Source organism: Aquarana catesbeiana, linkage group LG07, assembly GCF_042186555.1.
Source record: "Aquarana catesbeiana isolate 2022-GZ linkage group LG07, ASM4218655v1, whole genome shotgun sequence".
Taxonomy (NCBI): domain Eukaryota; kingdom Metazoa; phylum Chordata; class Amphibia; order Anura; family Ranidae; genus Aquarana; species Aquarana catesbeiana.
In genome coordinates this window covers 283544607-283560192 of record NC_133330.1, presented here as the reverse complement: position 1 = coordinate 283560192, position 15586 = coordinate 283544607, and the positions used below count along the sequence as shown (strand labels likewise).

At 40.9% G+C, this 15586-nt stretch overlaps 1 protein-coding gene across 4 annotated transcripts in view; it reads right to left on the bottom strand.

Annotated features, from left to right (window-relative positions):
- The window catches only part of COP1 (COP1 E3 ubiquitin ligase), a 333947-nt gene that overhangs the window by 299640 nt on the left and 18721 nt on the right, over positions 1 to 15586 (bottom strand). For all 4 annotated transcript variants that reach the window (XM_073593409.1, XM_073593408.1, XM_073593411.1 and 1 more), the window contains exon 2: positions 12244 to 12303. In XM_073593409.1, coding sequence (XP_073449510.1) covers positions 12244 to 12303 — 60 coding nt within the window. The remainder of the gene's footprint in view (positions 1 to 12243; positions 12304 to 15586) is intronic.

Sequence of the window (15586 nt, the reverse complement as noted above, 5' to 3'; positions counted from 1 at the left end):
AATCATTCCAGCGACAAACAGCTTCAATCATTCAGAATATCCATCAAAACAAAGTTCAGCTAAATGTCGCATGCACTGGTCTCTTCCATAGAATTAAATGGGACTACCTGTCTCCTTTTGCAGGTAGTCCCCTCCCCCCTCCCTCCCCCTTTAAATTAAAGTGGATGTAAACCCAATGCCATCCTTTCTAAACTACTGCCATAGTGGTTATCTATAAGGATATACATGCCTCCTGCATGTATCTTTACCTGTCAAATGTCTCCCCTCTGTCTGTTATGAGAGTCGAAAAACTGCAGATTCTGTGGGTGGGTCTGTTGTCTGGAGCTCGGTGGGTGGAGTTGTGATGTCAGTAGACTCCCCGCCCACCTCTACACTCCCCTTGTCAATATTCATTTTCTCTGTGTATTTCTTACACTGAACTTCTGCTATGATCTCTAACATCCAGTGAAAAGACAGGAAAGTAACCACATGACTTCAGCATGCCAAATCATGGTGAGGTGTGGAACAGCCAATCCTTGCAGAGCTGCTGAAGAAAGGAGTGGGGGAGGGAATTAAAAAATACTGCATGTGTCTTAGGCTGTCACTCACAGCAAGGGGGGGTATTTGACAAAGTTTTTCTCAGTTTGTCAAGATTTTTCTCACTGAACAATAAAAGATGATTGTTCAGAGATGAATTAAAGTGGAGTTCCACCCACTTTTACAACTCTTCAGCATCCCTCACTAAAAACTGTGCACTGTAAACAAATTGGATATTTTTTAATTTTTTTTCTCAGCACCTACTGTATATCTGCTGTATTCATTTTTCACTTCCTCCTCCCTGGCCGCGGCCCATCACATCATTTCCTGTTTGCAATGCCTTCTGGGAAGGGGCGGCAACTTCCTCTGAAACTGCCGTTGCTATGGAAACCTGACCTGAAACCTATTACACTGCTTGTGCTGCACTGAGCATGTGCGAGATCTGCAAGGATGAGATCCAGGAAGAAATACAGTCTTGATTCAGATGCCCACACTTAAGATGGCCACGGCCTGCTGTAAGTTTATAAAAAAACAAACTACTGCTATAAACTAACAAAACAGACCTTAGTTTACAGACTAACTTTACTAGAATACATTAAGCTTGTCTATTATAGGGGTATTTTTATTTAAAAAGTATAATTTCGGCCAGAACACCACTTTAACTCTGTGTGGCAAGACTGGGCTCAAACGATATGAAATCTTATACTCTACAGTATGATATATAAAATAAATAAATAAATTTCGGGTTTACATCCACTTTAACTTTATACACTCTTCCCCAAACTCCAGGAGCAAGAACCTCCTTAGCAACCCGGAAGTTGGAAAGTTCAAACTTCTAGGCAGGGCTTCTCAACCAGGGTTCCATGGAACACAAGGGTTCCTCCAGAGGTTGCTAGGGGTTCCTTGAGCAATGAGCAAGTTCTGCCTCCCAGATAAGTTCCCACAGACACAACTGATCTTTTTAGCTATCTGTAAGGGGGTATTTCTTCCCAATGACCACAAGTGTAAGGAGAATTCTTTTCACTAATCATCACACTAATGTATCATAAGCTGTAGATATAGAAATGTTTAGCAGGGGTTCCCTGAGACCGGAAAATATTTCAAGTGTTCCTCTGTGATGAAAAGTTTGAGAAAGGCTGATCTAGGTTATGAAGCATGGCCTCAGCCACTTCAACCTGAGCTCCATCTAGTTCAAACACTGAGTACAAAGCTTGAGGTTCAGATGTAGGCTGCCATTCATCTATTCAGCAGGATGTATCAGAACCATTGTGCATGCACCAGGCTCTCTACCTCAAGGATAAGGTCACCCTTGGGAACATATTACACCCATATGTAAAAGGTGGAACACGTTCCTGATCCAATGCATCTTGTGACAGTAAGTGGGGGAGGGGGATCATCCCCCCAATCTTGTTGTTACCATTTAAAAAAAAAAAAAAAGGGGGGGGGGGGACGTGGCTGGGTGGGCTCAGCCATTTATTCACAGAGTTTTGTGAATGGGAAACTACAAATACCGACATCCTTTGCAGCTGTCAGCTTGTAGTGCTCAATGAACTATCAGGGTGCTGTTGAACACTCTGGTAGTCCATTGATTCTTCCTATCAGTGTGCAACTACCCACTCAAGAAGGGGCAGATACACTGACATGTCTGCAGGAGTCCTGCATAGCACCAGCGATCAATGCTTTCCAGGCTCAAAAAAAGGTGTGCATTTATTTTATTTATTTTTTTAAAAGATGAACTTATCCTTTACATCCGTACAGAACAGAACATAACATAAGATGAGATGGCTGTGGGTAGGCTACACATCAATACTTAGTGCTTACTAATCTACTTTTAAATCATACGCCTTCACCACCAGTTATGTTCATCTACAGATTAAAGGAGAAATCCAAGAATTGAGACAAGAATTTTTTATTAACCTACTGGTTTACAAATTGTTATATATTTATTTATTTTTTTTAACAGAGACCCTAGAAAATAAAATGGCAGTTGCGGCAACATTTTATGTCACACTGTACTTAAGCAGCGGTCTTCTGACAAGTTATCCTGACACCAGAGATTAAATGGTGACGGGGAAGGGAGCTCAGGACACAGCTTGTCCATTCACAACACAGCTCTGCATTGTTCCTGTGCTGTATGGAGGGGGGTGCCCCTTTCTTCCAATCAGCTCTCACACACTATAAAAGAGCTCCAACTGAAGCACCCACCCACTCCTCTGTGCTCCCAACAGATGAAATAGGATTTTATCTAAATTCAGCACTTTTGAACGGATGTAAAAGAGAGAAGGCTGCAGATTAGAGCTACACGATTCTGGCTAAAATGAGAATCATGATTTTCTTAGAATAAAGATCACGATCCTCTCATGATTCTCACGCTGTAACATTATACAAAAAAAAAAAAAAAAATTGTTATAACTGTACTGTTTAGTTTTTTTATTTTTTTTTTCTAATTCATTGAAGTGTATTTTTTCTCCAAAAATTGTGTTTGAAAGACCGCTGCTTAAGTACAGTGTGACATAAAATATTGCAACAACTGCCATTTTATTCTCTAGGGTCTCTGCTAAAAAAAAAATAAAAAATATATATATACACACACACACACACACACACACACACACACACACACACACACACACACACACACAGGTAAAAGCCAGTAAATTAGAATATTTTGAAAAACTTGATTTATTTCAGTAATTGCATTCAAAAGGTGTAACTTGTACATTATATTTATTCATTGCACACAGACTGATGCATTCAAATGTTTATTTAATTTAATTTTGATGATTTGAAGTGGCAACAAATGAAAATCCAAAATTCCGTGTGTCACAAAATTCGAATATTGTGTAAGGGTTAAATTTTGAAGACACCTGGTGCCACAAACTAATCAGCTGATTAACTCAAAACACCTGCAAAGGGCTTTAAATGGTCTCTCAGTCCAGTTCTGAAGCCTACACAAACATGGGGAAGACTTCAGATTTGACAGCTGTCCAAAAGGCGACCATCGACACATTGCACAAGGAGGGAAAGACACAAAAGGTTATTGCTGAAGAGGCTGGCTGTTCTCAGAGCTCTGTGTCCAAACTAATTAATAGAGAGGCAAAGGGAAGGAAAAACTGTGGTCAGAAAAAGTGTACAAGCGATAGGGATCACCGCGCCCTAGTCAAGATTGTGAAAAAAAACCCATTCAAAAATGTGGGGGAGATTCACAAGGAGTGGACAGCTGCTGGAGTCAGTGCTTCAAGATCCACCACCAAGAGACGCTTGAAAGACATGGGTTTCAACTGCCGCATACCTCGTGTCAAGCCACTGTTGACCAAGAAACAGCGCGAAAAGCGTCTCACCTGGGCTAAGGAAAAAAAGAGCTGGACTGCTGCTGAGTGGTCCAAAGTCATGTTTTCTGACGAAAGCAAATTTTGCATTTCCTTTGGAAATCGAGGTCCCAGAGTCTGGAGGAAGACAGGAGAGGCACAGGATCCACGTTGCCTGAAGTCTAGTGTAAAGTTTCCACCATCAGTGATGGTTTGGGGTGCCATGTCATCTGCTGGTGTCGGTCCACTCTGTTTCCTGAGATCCAGGGTCAACGCAGCCGTCTACCAGCAAGTTTTAGAGCACTTCATGCTTCCTGCTGCTGACCTGCTCTATGGAGATGGAGATTTCAGGTTCCAACAGGACTTGGCGCCTGCACACAGCGCAAAATCTACCCATGCTTGGTTTACGGACCATGGTATTTCTGTTCTAAATTGGCCAGCCAACTCCCCTGACCTTAGCCCCATAGAAAATCTGTGGGGTATTGTGAAAAGGAAGATGCAGAATGCCAGACCCAACAACGCAGAAGAGTTGAAGGCCACTATCAGAGCAACCTGGGCTCTCATAACACCTGAGCAGTGCCAGAAACTCATCGACTCCATGCCACGCCGCATTAATGCAGTAATTGAGGCAAAAGGAGCTCCAACCAAGTATTGAGTATTGTACATGCTCATATTTTTCATTTTCATACTTTTCAGTTGGCCAACATTTCTAAAAAATCCCTTTTTTGTATTAGCCTTAAGTAATATTCGAATTTTGTGACACACGGAATTTTGGATTTTCATTTGTTGCCACTTCAAATCATCAAAATTAAATGAAATAAACATTTGAATGCATCAGTCTGTGTGCAATGAATAAATATAATGTACAAGTTACACCTTTTGAATGCAATTACTGAAATAAATCAAGTTTTTCAAAATATTCTAATTTACTGGCTTTTACCTGTATATAATAAAATATACATTTGGAGGTTATAAATAACTTTCTAGCAGAAAATACAGATTTTAACTGTAAGCAACAAGTGTCAGAAAAAGGTTTAGTTTTGAAGTGGTAAATGGACCTCATTTACAGACCGAACTTCAACCCTATGATCTAAAAGAACTAAAAGATATGTTTATAGTTATCTCCCAGCGCTGTCAATGTTGATAAACATGTGCTGGCTTTTTTTTTGTTTGACAGCTCTGCACTTGAATGAATGAATCATGTAAATGCTGGAGAGATTGTTGGAATCGAGGGAGCAATTTTTTAACGATTTATCGTGCAGTAGAGATATGAATAAGAAAAAAAAAAAACACACACATTGGAGGATTTGTTTCATCTGTGTATCATCTGAGGCTGTTCACTTCACTGAGAGGGTTTACAATCACTTTAAAAAATTGGCCATTTGTTAACCAGTAGGTTTCCTGGAGTTCTTCTTTAAATTAATTTTTTTTGCTTCTCAAATTAAAAAGGAAGTGTGGAGCCATCAAGAATTTGAATACCTATGAAGCCTGCCAAAATTGTTCACCTGCTGACTGTTTTTGCCAACTAAACCAAGCGAGTAGCTTTGCTATAACCAGTTACCAATACATGTCTCTGGCAATACAAAACTTCCACCCCATTATTGTTTCCCACATAGACACGGCTCTGTGAGACATGCCAAAACCCCTCTAATAGCTACACTTTGACTTTGATTACCACTGTGATTTGTGTTGCAGTATGCGGTGCAAAGTATTACATTTCACTCTACTTCTGGTTCTTTAACCCTAGCACTACATCTCTGTGGGATCTCACAGTTCATTTAAGGATAAAAAAAAAAAAAAAAAAACTGCTTTAGAAATGGTGGGTTAGACTATAAAAACAAGGAAGGAAAAATCAAAAAGGAAGTGAATGTTCTCACTTAATGCAAACAATCAAGTGCACACCATCCACAGAGAGAATTAACATACTGATCTCTGCTTGTGAAATGTCTATAAACTCAAAAGTTCATTCATTGCCCTAACACATTCTGCTAATTGTTGTGTTCCAAAACCCCCTGAAACTTAGCAGTGACATAAGTTATCAATTTTAAGGAGCAACTCAAGCCAACAAAGTAATACTAATGGGTGAATTGCTTATGCTCTATAGGAAATGTCGTCACTACTCTAAAATCAGAAGGGCCACTCAAATTACCCTTAAAACAGAACTGTAGCTAACATGTATGTGTGATTAGCTTTCACAAAGAGCCTGATTTATACAAAGAAAGGAAAAAGGAGAAAGTGACATACTTGCCCTTTGTGAAGAAAACAGACAGCTGGGCTCTCTAGCAGGGGGTTATGACCAATGTCAAGGTATGGTATTGGACAATCATGAGGGCCACTAACTGGATGGCCTGGACTAATGAAAGCTTTTGTCATGGATGTGAATGATGCCTCAGCACTAATCAAGTGTAGGCCATGAGCTCTGGAGTCCCCATTCTATGTTTGACTTTATTTAAAGTATACATCTGCAAGCAAGAAGTCGTTTTTGCAGAACAAACGTACTGGGTCTATGCATTAACCACTTGCTGACCAAAGTATGTACATTAACGTCCTGTCATGACTGCAGCTATGATATTTGTACTTTTTTTTCAGCTGGCGATCATCTGTTTTGTAAAAAGTGATCTGGGTGGCTGGGATGGGCCGCCATCATCTAGAGAATCTAGAGTCCGGGTCCACTTGCAAAGCTCTGGTGGGCTTTCTCTGTAAAGGCTTCCCCTGATCCTCTGTAGTGGGGGATCATGGGGTTCTGGTAAGCGGCAAATCTTTATCACTGGTGGTGGATTGAACACAAAAATTTTCACGCCGTGGAAGATTCCATTCATAATTTGATGGACCTTTTCCAATATTTTTGTATTTCAATTCATTTGTTCACGGGTGTTTGGCTATTTTAGTATTTGGATATTACAGTATATGCCATATACATTCTATTTTATCAGTATTTATTGATTTCACTTTTTGCTTCCAATTTTGGCATCAAATCATTTTTTGCCAATTTGGTCATGATACATGCACATGTTTCATGGGCAGTATTACTGATTAATGTATACATCATTAAGTTAATGCCTTCGCGCGATTCAATTTTTTTTCTCTATTTTTCTACTACATACGAACCTCCAAGTTTCAAACTTTTAAAGATGGAAATCTTTACTACAAGATTTCAAGTGATCATGCTTTTATGTACTTTATTGAACCGTACTGTAAAGAGTACAGTATAATTTGTGTGAAAAAGTATTATAAACCTATTACAGTACACTACTACAGTGGGTATGGAAAAGAATGCCCTGCCGCCCCCCCCCCCCCCCCCCCCGTTAAAATAATCGCATTTTGTTGCTTTGCAGCTTGAAATGAAGACAAACAGTTATTGAGTTGGGATTTGTCTCTACTAACTTGGCACATCTAAACTTTGCAATATTTGCCCACTCTTCTTTGCAGAACTGCTCAAGTTCAGTTAAATTTGACAGTTACGGTTTGTGGACTGCGGTCTTCAAGTCATGCCACAGATTTTCAATGGGGTTTAAGTCTGGGCTCTCACTATCTCACTAAGCTATGCAAGGACATTCACATTTTTCACCTTCAACCACTGGGTGGACATTTTTGCTGTGTGCTTTGGGTCATTGTCATGTTGGAAGGTAAACCTTCCCTTTCTAGCAAAGGGCAGCAGATTTTCGTCAAGAATTTGATGGTATTTTGCCCCATCCATTTTTCCTTCTATCCAGACAAGTGCGCTAGTTCCTTGCCTCAGAGAAACCCCATAACAGGATATTACCACCTTCACGTTTTACTGTGGGAATGGTGTTATTTGGTCGGTGAGCTGTATTGGATTTCCACCAGACATATCGTTTGGTGTTGAGGCCAAATAATTAAATTTTATTCTCATCTGACCATGACGCCTTTTTCCATATGAATCTTCAAGGTGCGTTTTGACAAAGCTCAGTCGTGACTGCATGTGGCCTTTCTTGAGGAGTGGCTTTTTACTTTCAACCCTCCCATACCAGCCACATTTGTGATATTGTTGTCATATGCACACAATGACCACTCTTTGTCATAAATTCCTGAAACTGCTTCAGAGTTGCTGTAGGCCCCTTGGTTGCCTCTATAACCAGTTTCCTCCTGGCTCTTTCATCCAGTTTGGAGCGATGTCCTGATCCAGGGAGGGTCTGTGTTCTACCAAATACCTTCCACTTCTTAATAAAAAAGACTTTACAGTGCTTCTAGGCATTGATAAAGCCTTTGGATTTGTTTTGTTTCCATCTCCTGACTTGTGCCTGGTCCACAACTTTATCCCAGAGATGTTTTGACATAACCTTGCCAACCATAGTTGATTGTTTGCTTCAGTTGAACTACCAGGGACTGAAATGCTCCAGGAAAGTTCAAAGTCAAATCAATCAAATGCTCCAGGAAAGTTCAAAGTCAAAGTGACCACAGCTGATTACAGCTGAAAGCAAAATGGCTTTGTGCATCATTGAGAAGGTGATTATCTACACTGGATCGAGTTTACAAGTCATTTTTTTTGGGGGGGGGGATCCTTTTTTTTTTCCCAACTCCGATTCTGTTTTTGATTCTTTTTCTTCTGACATGTTGGTGTTCTAGCTTTCACTTGGATGTTATAAGTTGTAAATGCAGCTGGGTAACAAAAACAGCATGCCTTTATTTTAGGCAGCAAAGCAACAAAATGTGGTTTTATAAAAAAGGGGGTGGGGTGTAGATTGTTTTCTATACCCACTGTATATAGCCGATTGTGTTAGTTGGGTACATAGGCTAGCTTTGACTCACGAAAAAAAGACTGGATTTACAAACACGCTTTCATATCGGAACTCGTTCGTATGTAGGGGACTTACTGTATATAATATTTGGAGGTTCCAAGTAAATTTCTATTTTTTTATCACGTGCGAGAAAAATGTAAAAATAGGCCCGTACATCAAGTGGTTAATATCTGCCCAGGTTAGCCACCGTATACTCTACTTTATATCTAGTCAAGTGCTTATCTTACTTTGAGCCCCGATGAAAAGGGTGTTTGACCCCATAAATGTGCTGGCTCTGTGAAAAGGTCTCAAATTGTTGTTATCTGGCCAATTCCCAACATGGTGCTTCAATTTAAAATTTTCCTAGTTACAAACCAAGTAATCATCGAAAATCCTTTGGCATAAAGAAGCAGCCAACACAGATTCCAGATACCTCATTAAATTACTACTATAAGTCCTACAAATGTTGTCACAAGTATCCCCCACCTCTTTGTATACGTGCAGCTGCGGGGTGCAGAATCCTCTGCCTGCAGCTGACTGGCCCGGCACTGACAGCTTCCTTCCAGGTTGGGCCAAACAGTTTCAAACTGAACCCAAGCTCATCCCCCAGTGACAACATTAAGGGTATACGCATACTGGGCTTCAAAATCGCTGCTTCTTCAAGAGTTTAGCATTTGCCTGTAGAAGCAGCCTAATGTTATCTTATGTGTTCATGCACATTAAGAGGCATATTTTAAACTCAGCATTTAGGGTCCTTTCACACTGGGGCGGTTTGCAGGCGCTATTGCGCTAATAATAGCGCCTGCAAAACTGACCCCGAAAGTGCCGCTGCTGTCTCTCCAGTGTGAAAGCTCAGAGGGCTTTCACACTGGAGCAGTGCGCTAGCAGGACGGGAAAAAAAGTCCTGCTAGCAGCATCTTCGGAGTGGTGAAGGAGCGGAGTGTATACCGCTCCTGCCCATTGAAATCAATGGGACAGCGCGGCTATACCGCTGGCAAAGCGCCTCTGCAGAGGTGCTTTGCGGTGGTTTTTAACCCTTTCTCGGTCGCTAGCGGGGGTAAAACCGCCCCGCTAGCGGCCGAATACCGACAGTAAAGCACCGCTTACAATAGCGGCGCTTTACCGCCGACGCCGCCCCCACGTGAAAGGGCCTAAGAGGCAGAGTTTTCTGGCAGAAAAAAGAAAAACAAGAAAAACAAACACTTAAAAATGCCTAAGTACTTGTACAAAAACACTGAGCTTTTTTTTTTTTTTTATGCCAAAAAAAAAAAAAAAAGTTAAGCCCAATGTGCATGGACCTTTAAAAGTGATTGTAAAGTGTCTTTTTTTTTTTTTTTTTTTTTTTTTTTTTTTTTGTAGTTAACCACTTCAATACTGGGCACTTTCACCCCCCTCCTTTCCAGACCAATTTTGAGCTTTCAGCTCTGTCAAAATTTGAATAAGAATTGCGCGGTCATTCAACACTGTACTCAAATGACATTTTTATCATTTTTTTCACACAAATAGAGCTTTCTTTTGGTGGCATTTAATCACCGCTGGGGTGCTTTATTTTTTACACTACAAATAAAAAAAAATACTGAAAGTTTTCCAAAACAAAAAGAAAATGCATTTTTCTTAGTTTCCGTTATAAAATTTTGCAAATAAGTAATTTTTCTTGATAAATTTTGACCAAAAAATGATGCCGCTACATTTCTTTGGTTAAAAAAAATCCAAATCAGCTTTGTTTTTGGTGTTGGCAGTGATGGGGAACAGATGTTTTATGGGGACACCATCAACCTCACAGAGAGCTGTCACAGATCTGCAGATTCCTCTCTCCCCCCCCCGCACTGAGCTTGGCAGGGAGAATTGTCACAGAGACACGCGTCTCTGTTTATATTGTGACAGCTGTGATTGGGAGGGCCAATCACAGCACCCATATCCTGATCTCTGCTCAGCTGGATTCTGTGATCATAAGGATCACAGGATTGAGCCGCAGTTCTGAGGAGGGATGTTCCTGAACGTCCACACAGGACATGGAAAGGACCACCCGGCCATTTATGTGCAGTGGCCAGGCGGGAGGTGGTTAAAAATAACAAACATGTTACACTTACCTGCACTGTGCAGTGGTTTTGCGCAGAGCAGCCCACATCCTATTCTCTGATCCCTCCCTCCTGTTCAGTGCCACCACAACAAGCAGCTTGCTATGGGGGCACCAAGCCACAGCTCCCTGTGTCCATTCAGACACTGAGCTGTGGCCCTGCCCCCTTTCTCTCCTGATTGGCTGAGTGGCTTTGACAGCAGCGGGAGCCAATTGCGCTTCGCGGCTGTCCTAGCCAATGAGGAGAGGAATCCCGAGCAGCTGAGACAATCCTACAACATCGCTGGATCAAGATAGGGCACAGGTAAGTATTTGAGGGGCTGCTGCACACAGAAGGCTTTTTATCTTAATGCATAGAATGCATTGGGGAAAAAAAAAAAAACAACCTTCTGCCTTTACAATCACCTTAAGTTCATGGTTAGGGTTTACACACATTTAAAAACCACACAGAAAAAGCAGTATGCTCTGCCTAGTCTGGCCATTATACATCAAAGTGTCCAGTAACTGCTATGCTCCAAAGAACTGTTTACAATGCCTAGAATTATCCAATAATGCAGGTTTTAGACTGCTGGCCTGCACTTCAAAAAAAAAAAAAAAAATGTATATAAAAAAAAAAAAAAAATTTTTAAAAATGGTTCAGTAAAAAAAAAAAAAAAAAAAAAAAAAATGGACTTAATAGACCATAAAAATGTTCTGGCTTAGATCACCAATTTGATTAGAGGTTCAATAAACGGATGGCAACAATCTTTATCCCCAAAATTCCTCAACAAAAATGTGGTCAATGGACGAAATGGCAAGAAAAGAAGTAGATATTTTCACAACTCCAAGTCATTGTATATTTATTAGCTGATAAGTGAACACAGAAAGAAAGGCTGAAACTGTTTTACAAAGTTCATGCACAGTGCTTTAAATGCAGATATTTTCACAGAATCCAAGACAGTGAACTGAAATGTAAAAACCAACAAGACAACTTTCAAACATAAATTGAAAAACCATTTGACATAAATGAAACCTGCTGCTGATTGGTGTGCTGAGCTGCAACAAACAAACAGCTATTTTATTAAAGCCGCTGTGTGACTCTTTGGACCGGTTTCCAGAGGCCGGGTTCACATATATGCAGGTTTCCTCACATCCAATTTGCATGACAGGCAAGTGTGACCAGCTCTCAATGAAGTTGGTTCGCACAGCTCCGGGGCGGCCGCAGAGCGGTGTGCAAAAAGGTCCTGTGCGTGTTTGTCAGACACGCACGAGACCCCGGGCACAAACCCGTGGCCACACATATGTGAACCCGGCCTCAATGCAGTGCATTCTTGCCATAGACATCCACCTCCTCTTAACGTGGAATATTTCACACATGTGTATCATGGCCTCAGAAAAATACAGAAATTTAATTGTTTTGCATGACCAGATTGCAGGCCACTAAAAGAAAAACAGTGAAATTGTGGGGATATCCTAGCTGCATTAAAGAGCGTATTAACACAGGTAATCAGTGGGCAATCAGCAGCAAGGGGCATGTCACCTTTTTTGTCTAGAAGTAGAATTCTTTTCAATGAATGCATCCACAGCATCTGATGCAGAACCTTTAAGAAAATTTAGAACTTACCAGAAGCTGTGTCCACACTTTGTCATGTAGGCTTCCTCGATCATATCAAAACAAATTGGACTGGAAGAAAAAAAAAAAAAAAAAAAGGCTATAAATATTTTAACTTAGGAAAACATTTCAGCCCTGTCATTAGTCAAGTTAAATAGCAACAACTACAGGCTACTGGTCTGGCCCAACTCTTTAGGCAAGCAAGGAAGCGAGTTCTCTTGGGGCTTCCAAGCGATTGTGAACAGTTGGTTGTGTTGACTAGCTGACCTTGCCTAGAATTTACATGGGAGTTAAGGAGAAACAAAATTCCAGAAACCGTATTCATTTTTTAGTTTAGTTCAATGTTCACTATTACTACTAAGCACCAGAGCTAACCACAGTTTTTCCTCCTGACCCACTTGAACATTTTTTCCCTAGTCAAAAGCATAATAAAAGCCAACATTTTCTTCTATTTTGGGTAGCAATTGTAAAAAACCTCTGGCATGTTTTTTTTTTCTTATCTGGAGTCCTTCTAAAGCCGGTTTCACACAGGTGGTCTCCGTAATGAGAATCCGCCTGCTCAGCAGGGAATCTCTCCAGTGAGCAGGAAGACGACAGATCCATGTCCACTCCGCTATGCAGAGCAGAAAGACCCAGCCCCACTATTCTCTATGGAAACAGACCGCCTGTCCGTTTCTATCAGTCTGTCATCTGATCCGTCAGACGGATGGGGAATGGATCCCCCACATCTGGTTTTGCCGGACAGGCATGGGTGGGATGCCAGCAAGTGTCATCTGCTGCTTTATAGAGAGCTATGGATGGTCCAATCAGGTAGGTCTGAAAAACTGACAGGGGTACCCGATCAGACAGCCCATGTAAAACCAGCCTTAGAGAGATTTCCTTCCCCAATGTGTCACTAGAACTGCCCCAGTGGAAGATTTCCCCCTGTGCTTGTTCAGGTTGCAACTGAAAATGTTGTTTTTTTCCTCCACTTTAATTCCAGAGAGTGCGGTCACTATGACAAATAAATAGTGTGCAACTCAGTAATAAGCTATACAGGGGTATTTCCCTCTCACAACAATATGCAAATGGGAAAAAAAATAAATAAATGTTGGCCTTAGATTTAAAATGTCTTTATAGTGAACTGGAGCCAGACAGACAGAGGGATGGAAGAACAATGTACTGTTGAGGTGCAAGGCAGAATCTATCTTTGGCAAGAAGGAAGCCCTGGACCTCAAAACCCGTCTTGTTCCTATTCTAAACCAGAATGGGTTTTCTTGAAGGATAAGGCCACAAGTTCAGACATTCTCTAAAGCAGGGGTCTCAAACTGGTGGCCCTCCAGCTGTTGCAAAGCTACAAGTCCCCTGCTCTAAAGGGTTCAAGCACAGATTGTGAACTGCAGAAAGAACCAGGATTGGGGCAAACAGATGGGAGACCCCCTGTACATGGGTCCTTGGGACAGAAGATCCTGGCAGTATATTTCTTTGCTTATTCGATTGCGATATTATGCCCAAAAGGAGACTTATTCCATGTATATCTTTCGTATTCTGTGTTCCTGTAAATAAAAAATTAAAAAATGCTAGAAAAAAAAAAAAAAAAGCCAAGCTGAGGTTGGCTGGACTGTAAAGCTGAAACTGAAGAGACAAAGAAGAGACTTGAATGAAAAAAAAAAAAAAAAAAAAAAAAAAAAAAAAATTTGGTTATTACCACCAAGCAGCAGCTGAAGGAAAGATGCCCATCCTCCTAGCAAACTAGCAAAAAACTGAGGAATATTGGTGGTACGAGGGGGTTACCCTGAGCTTGCCTATAGTTGTGTTTTCCAGTGTCCAATCTTCCTCTAGGGGGCAGTGTAATGCTAAGGTTAAAGCAGAACTTCACTCTTTCAATCAACACTATTTTTAATCCTTATACTGCTGGCATTAGTAAAAAAAATAGGAAAGTATAATATATTTTCAGTTACTTCCTGGTTTCCAGACCATAGAGGCTTTCTACACGAAGCACCCCCTCCCGTCTGAATGCCTGAGCCAAGGGCAGATGGATTCCAAGAAGCAAATGCTACAGGAATCATCTGCCCTTACTCAAGATGGCCAAAGCCAGAAATACTAGAGAGTGTTTTAGAGCTGCACGATTCTGGCTAAAATGAGAATCACATTTTTTTTTTTTTTGTTAGAACATAAATCACAATTATCGCGGCGTAACATCATCTTTCACATTAAAGCGGGATTCCACCCACATTTTGAACAATATCTGTATGTATTCTCTTCCTTGCCTAGATGCTGACATGCCGTTTAAAAAAATTTAAATCGCCGTAATTACCTTTTATTTTTCTATTCTTCTTTGCACTTCCTGGTTCTCCTCCCGTGGGAGTAGGCGTGTTTCTAGCCTCTCCCAGACTCCTGGGAGCTAGTTTCAGGCTTCCCAGGATGCCACTGAGCATATGCGGGAACGAGCGGTGAATGCTGGGAGCACAGCATTCACCACATCCAGGAAATAAATGCTTGTGGGCTTCAAATGCCCACAATGAAGATGGAAACCGCCTGCAGTGAATAATATAAGTTATTCTTTCCGACGAAATCTGACACAGGCGGACATATTACACACAATATGTGAGTATGTAATGCTGAGAAGAAAAGTTTGTGAATGAACTCAAAAAAAAAAAAAAAAAAAAAAAAAAAAACACGATAGATAGGTGGACCCCCGCTTTAAACAAAAAAATTGGGCTAACTTCACGGTTTCTTCTTTTTTTTTTTTAATTGAAGTGTATTTATTTCCAAAAAATTGCGTTTGAAAGACCACTGTGAAAATACAGTATGACATAAAATATTGCAACAATCGCCATTTTATTCCCCTGGGTCGGGTCTCATATATATTGGGGGTTCCAAGTAATTTTCTAGCAAAAAAATACTGATTTAAACTTTGTAAGAAACAAAACGGTTTGGACCAGTGGTTCTCAACCTGGGGGTCAAATGATGATTTGCCAGGGGTCATAGGTGTCACTGCTACGAAAGACACAGTGAAGCCGGAGACACAGTGAGTAATACTACCTGTGAGTCTAGTTACCATTAAAAGTCCCCACTACAGTTCTCAGATCAGCAGATGACCTTGATCAAGAGCACCTAAGTTGGTTGATCTAAACTCCCCCCCAGCACTGCCACTGATCCCAACTCTCCGCCAGCACTTCCACTCATCCCATTCCCCCCACCAAGGAGTAAGAGAAGGAATAAAAATAGAGAATACATGGAAGGGAGAGGAAAACAGGGAGAAGAACAAAGAAAAAGGGAGAGAAAGAATAAGAGAAAAAACAAGAGACGGCTAGAGAGAGGGATGGGGAAAAAAAGAAAATTAGGAAAGAGGGATAAAAGGGAAAGAAAGGAG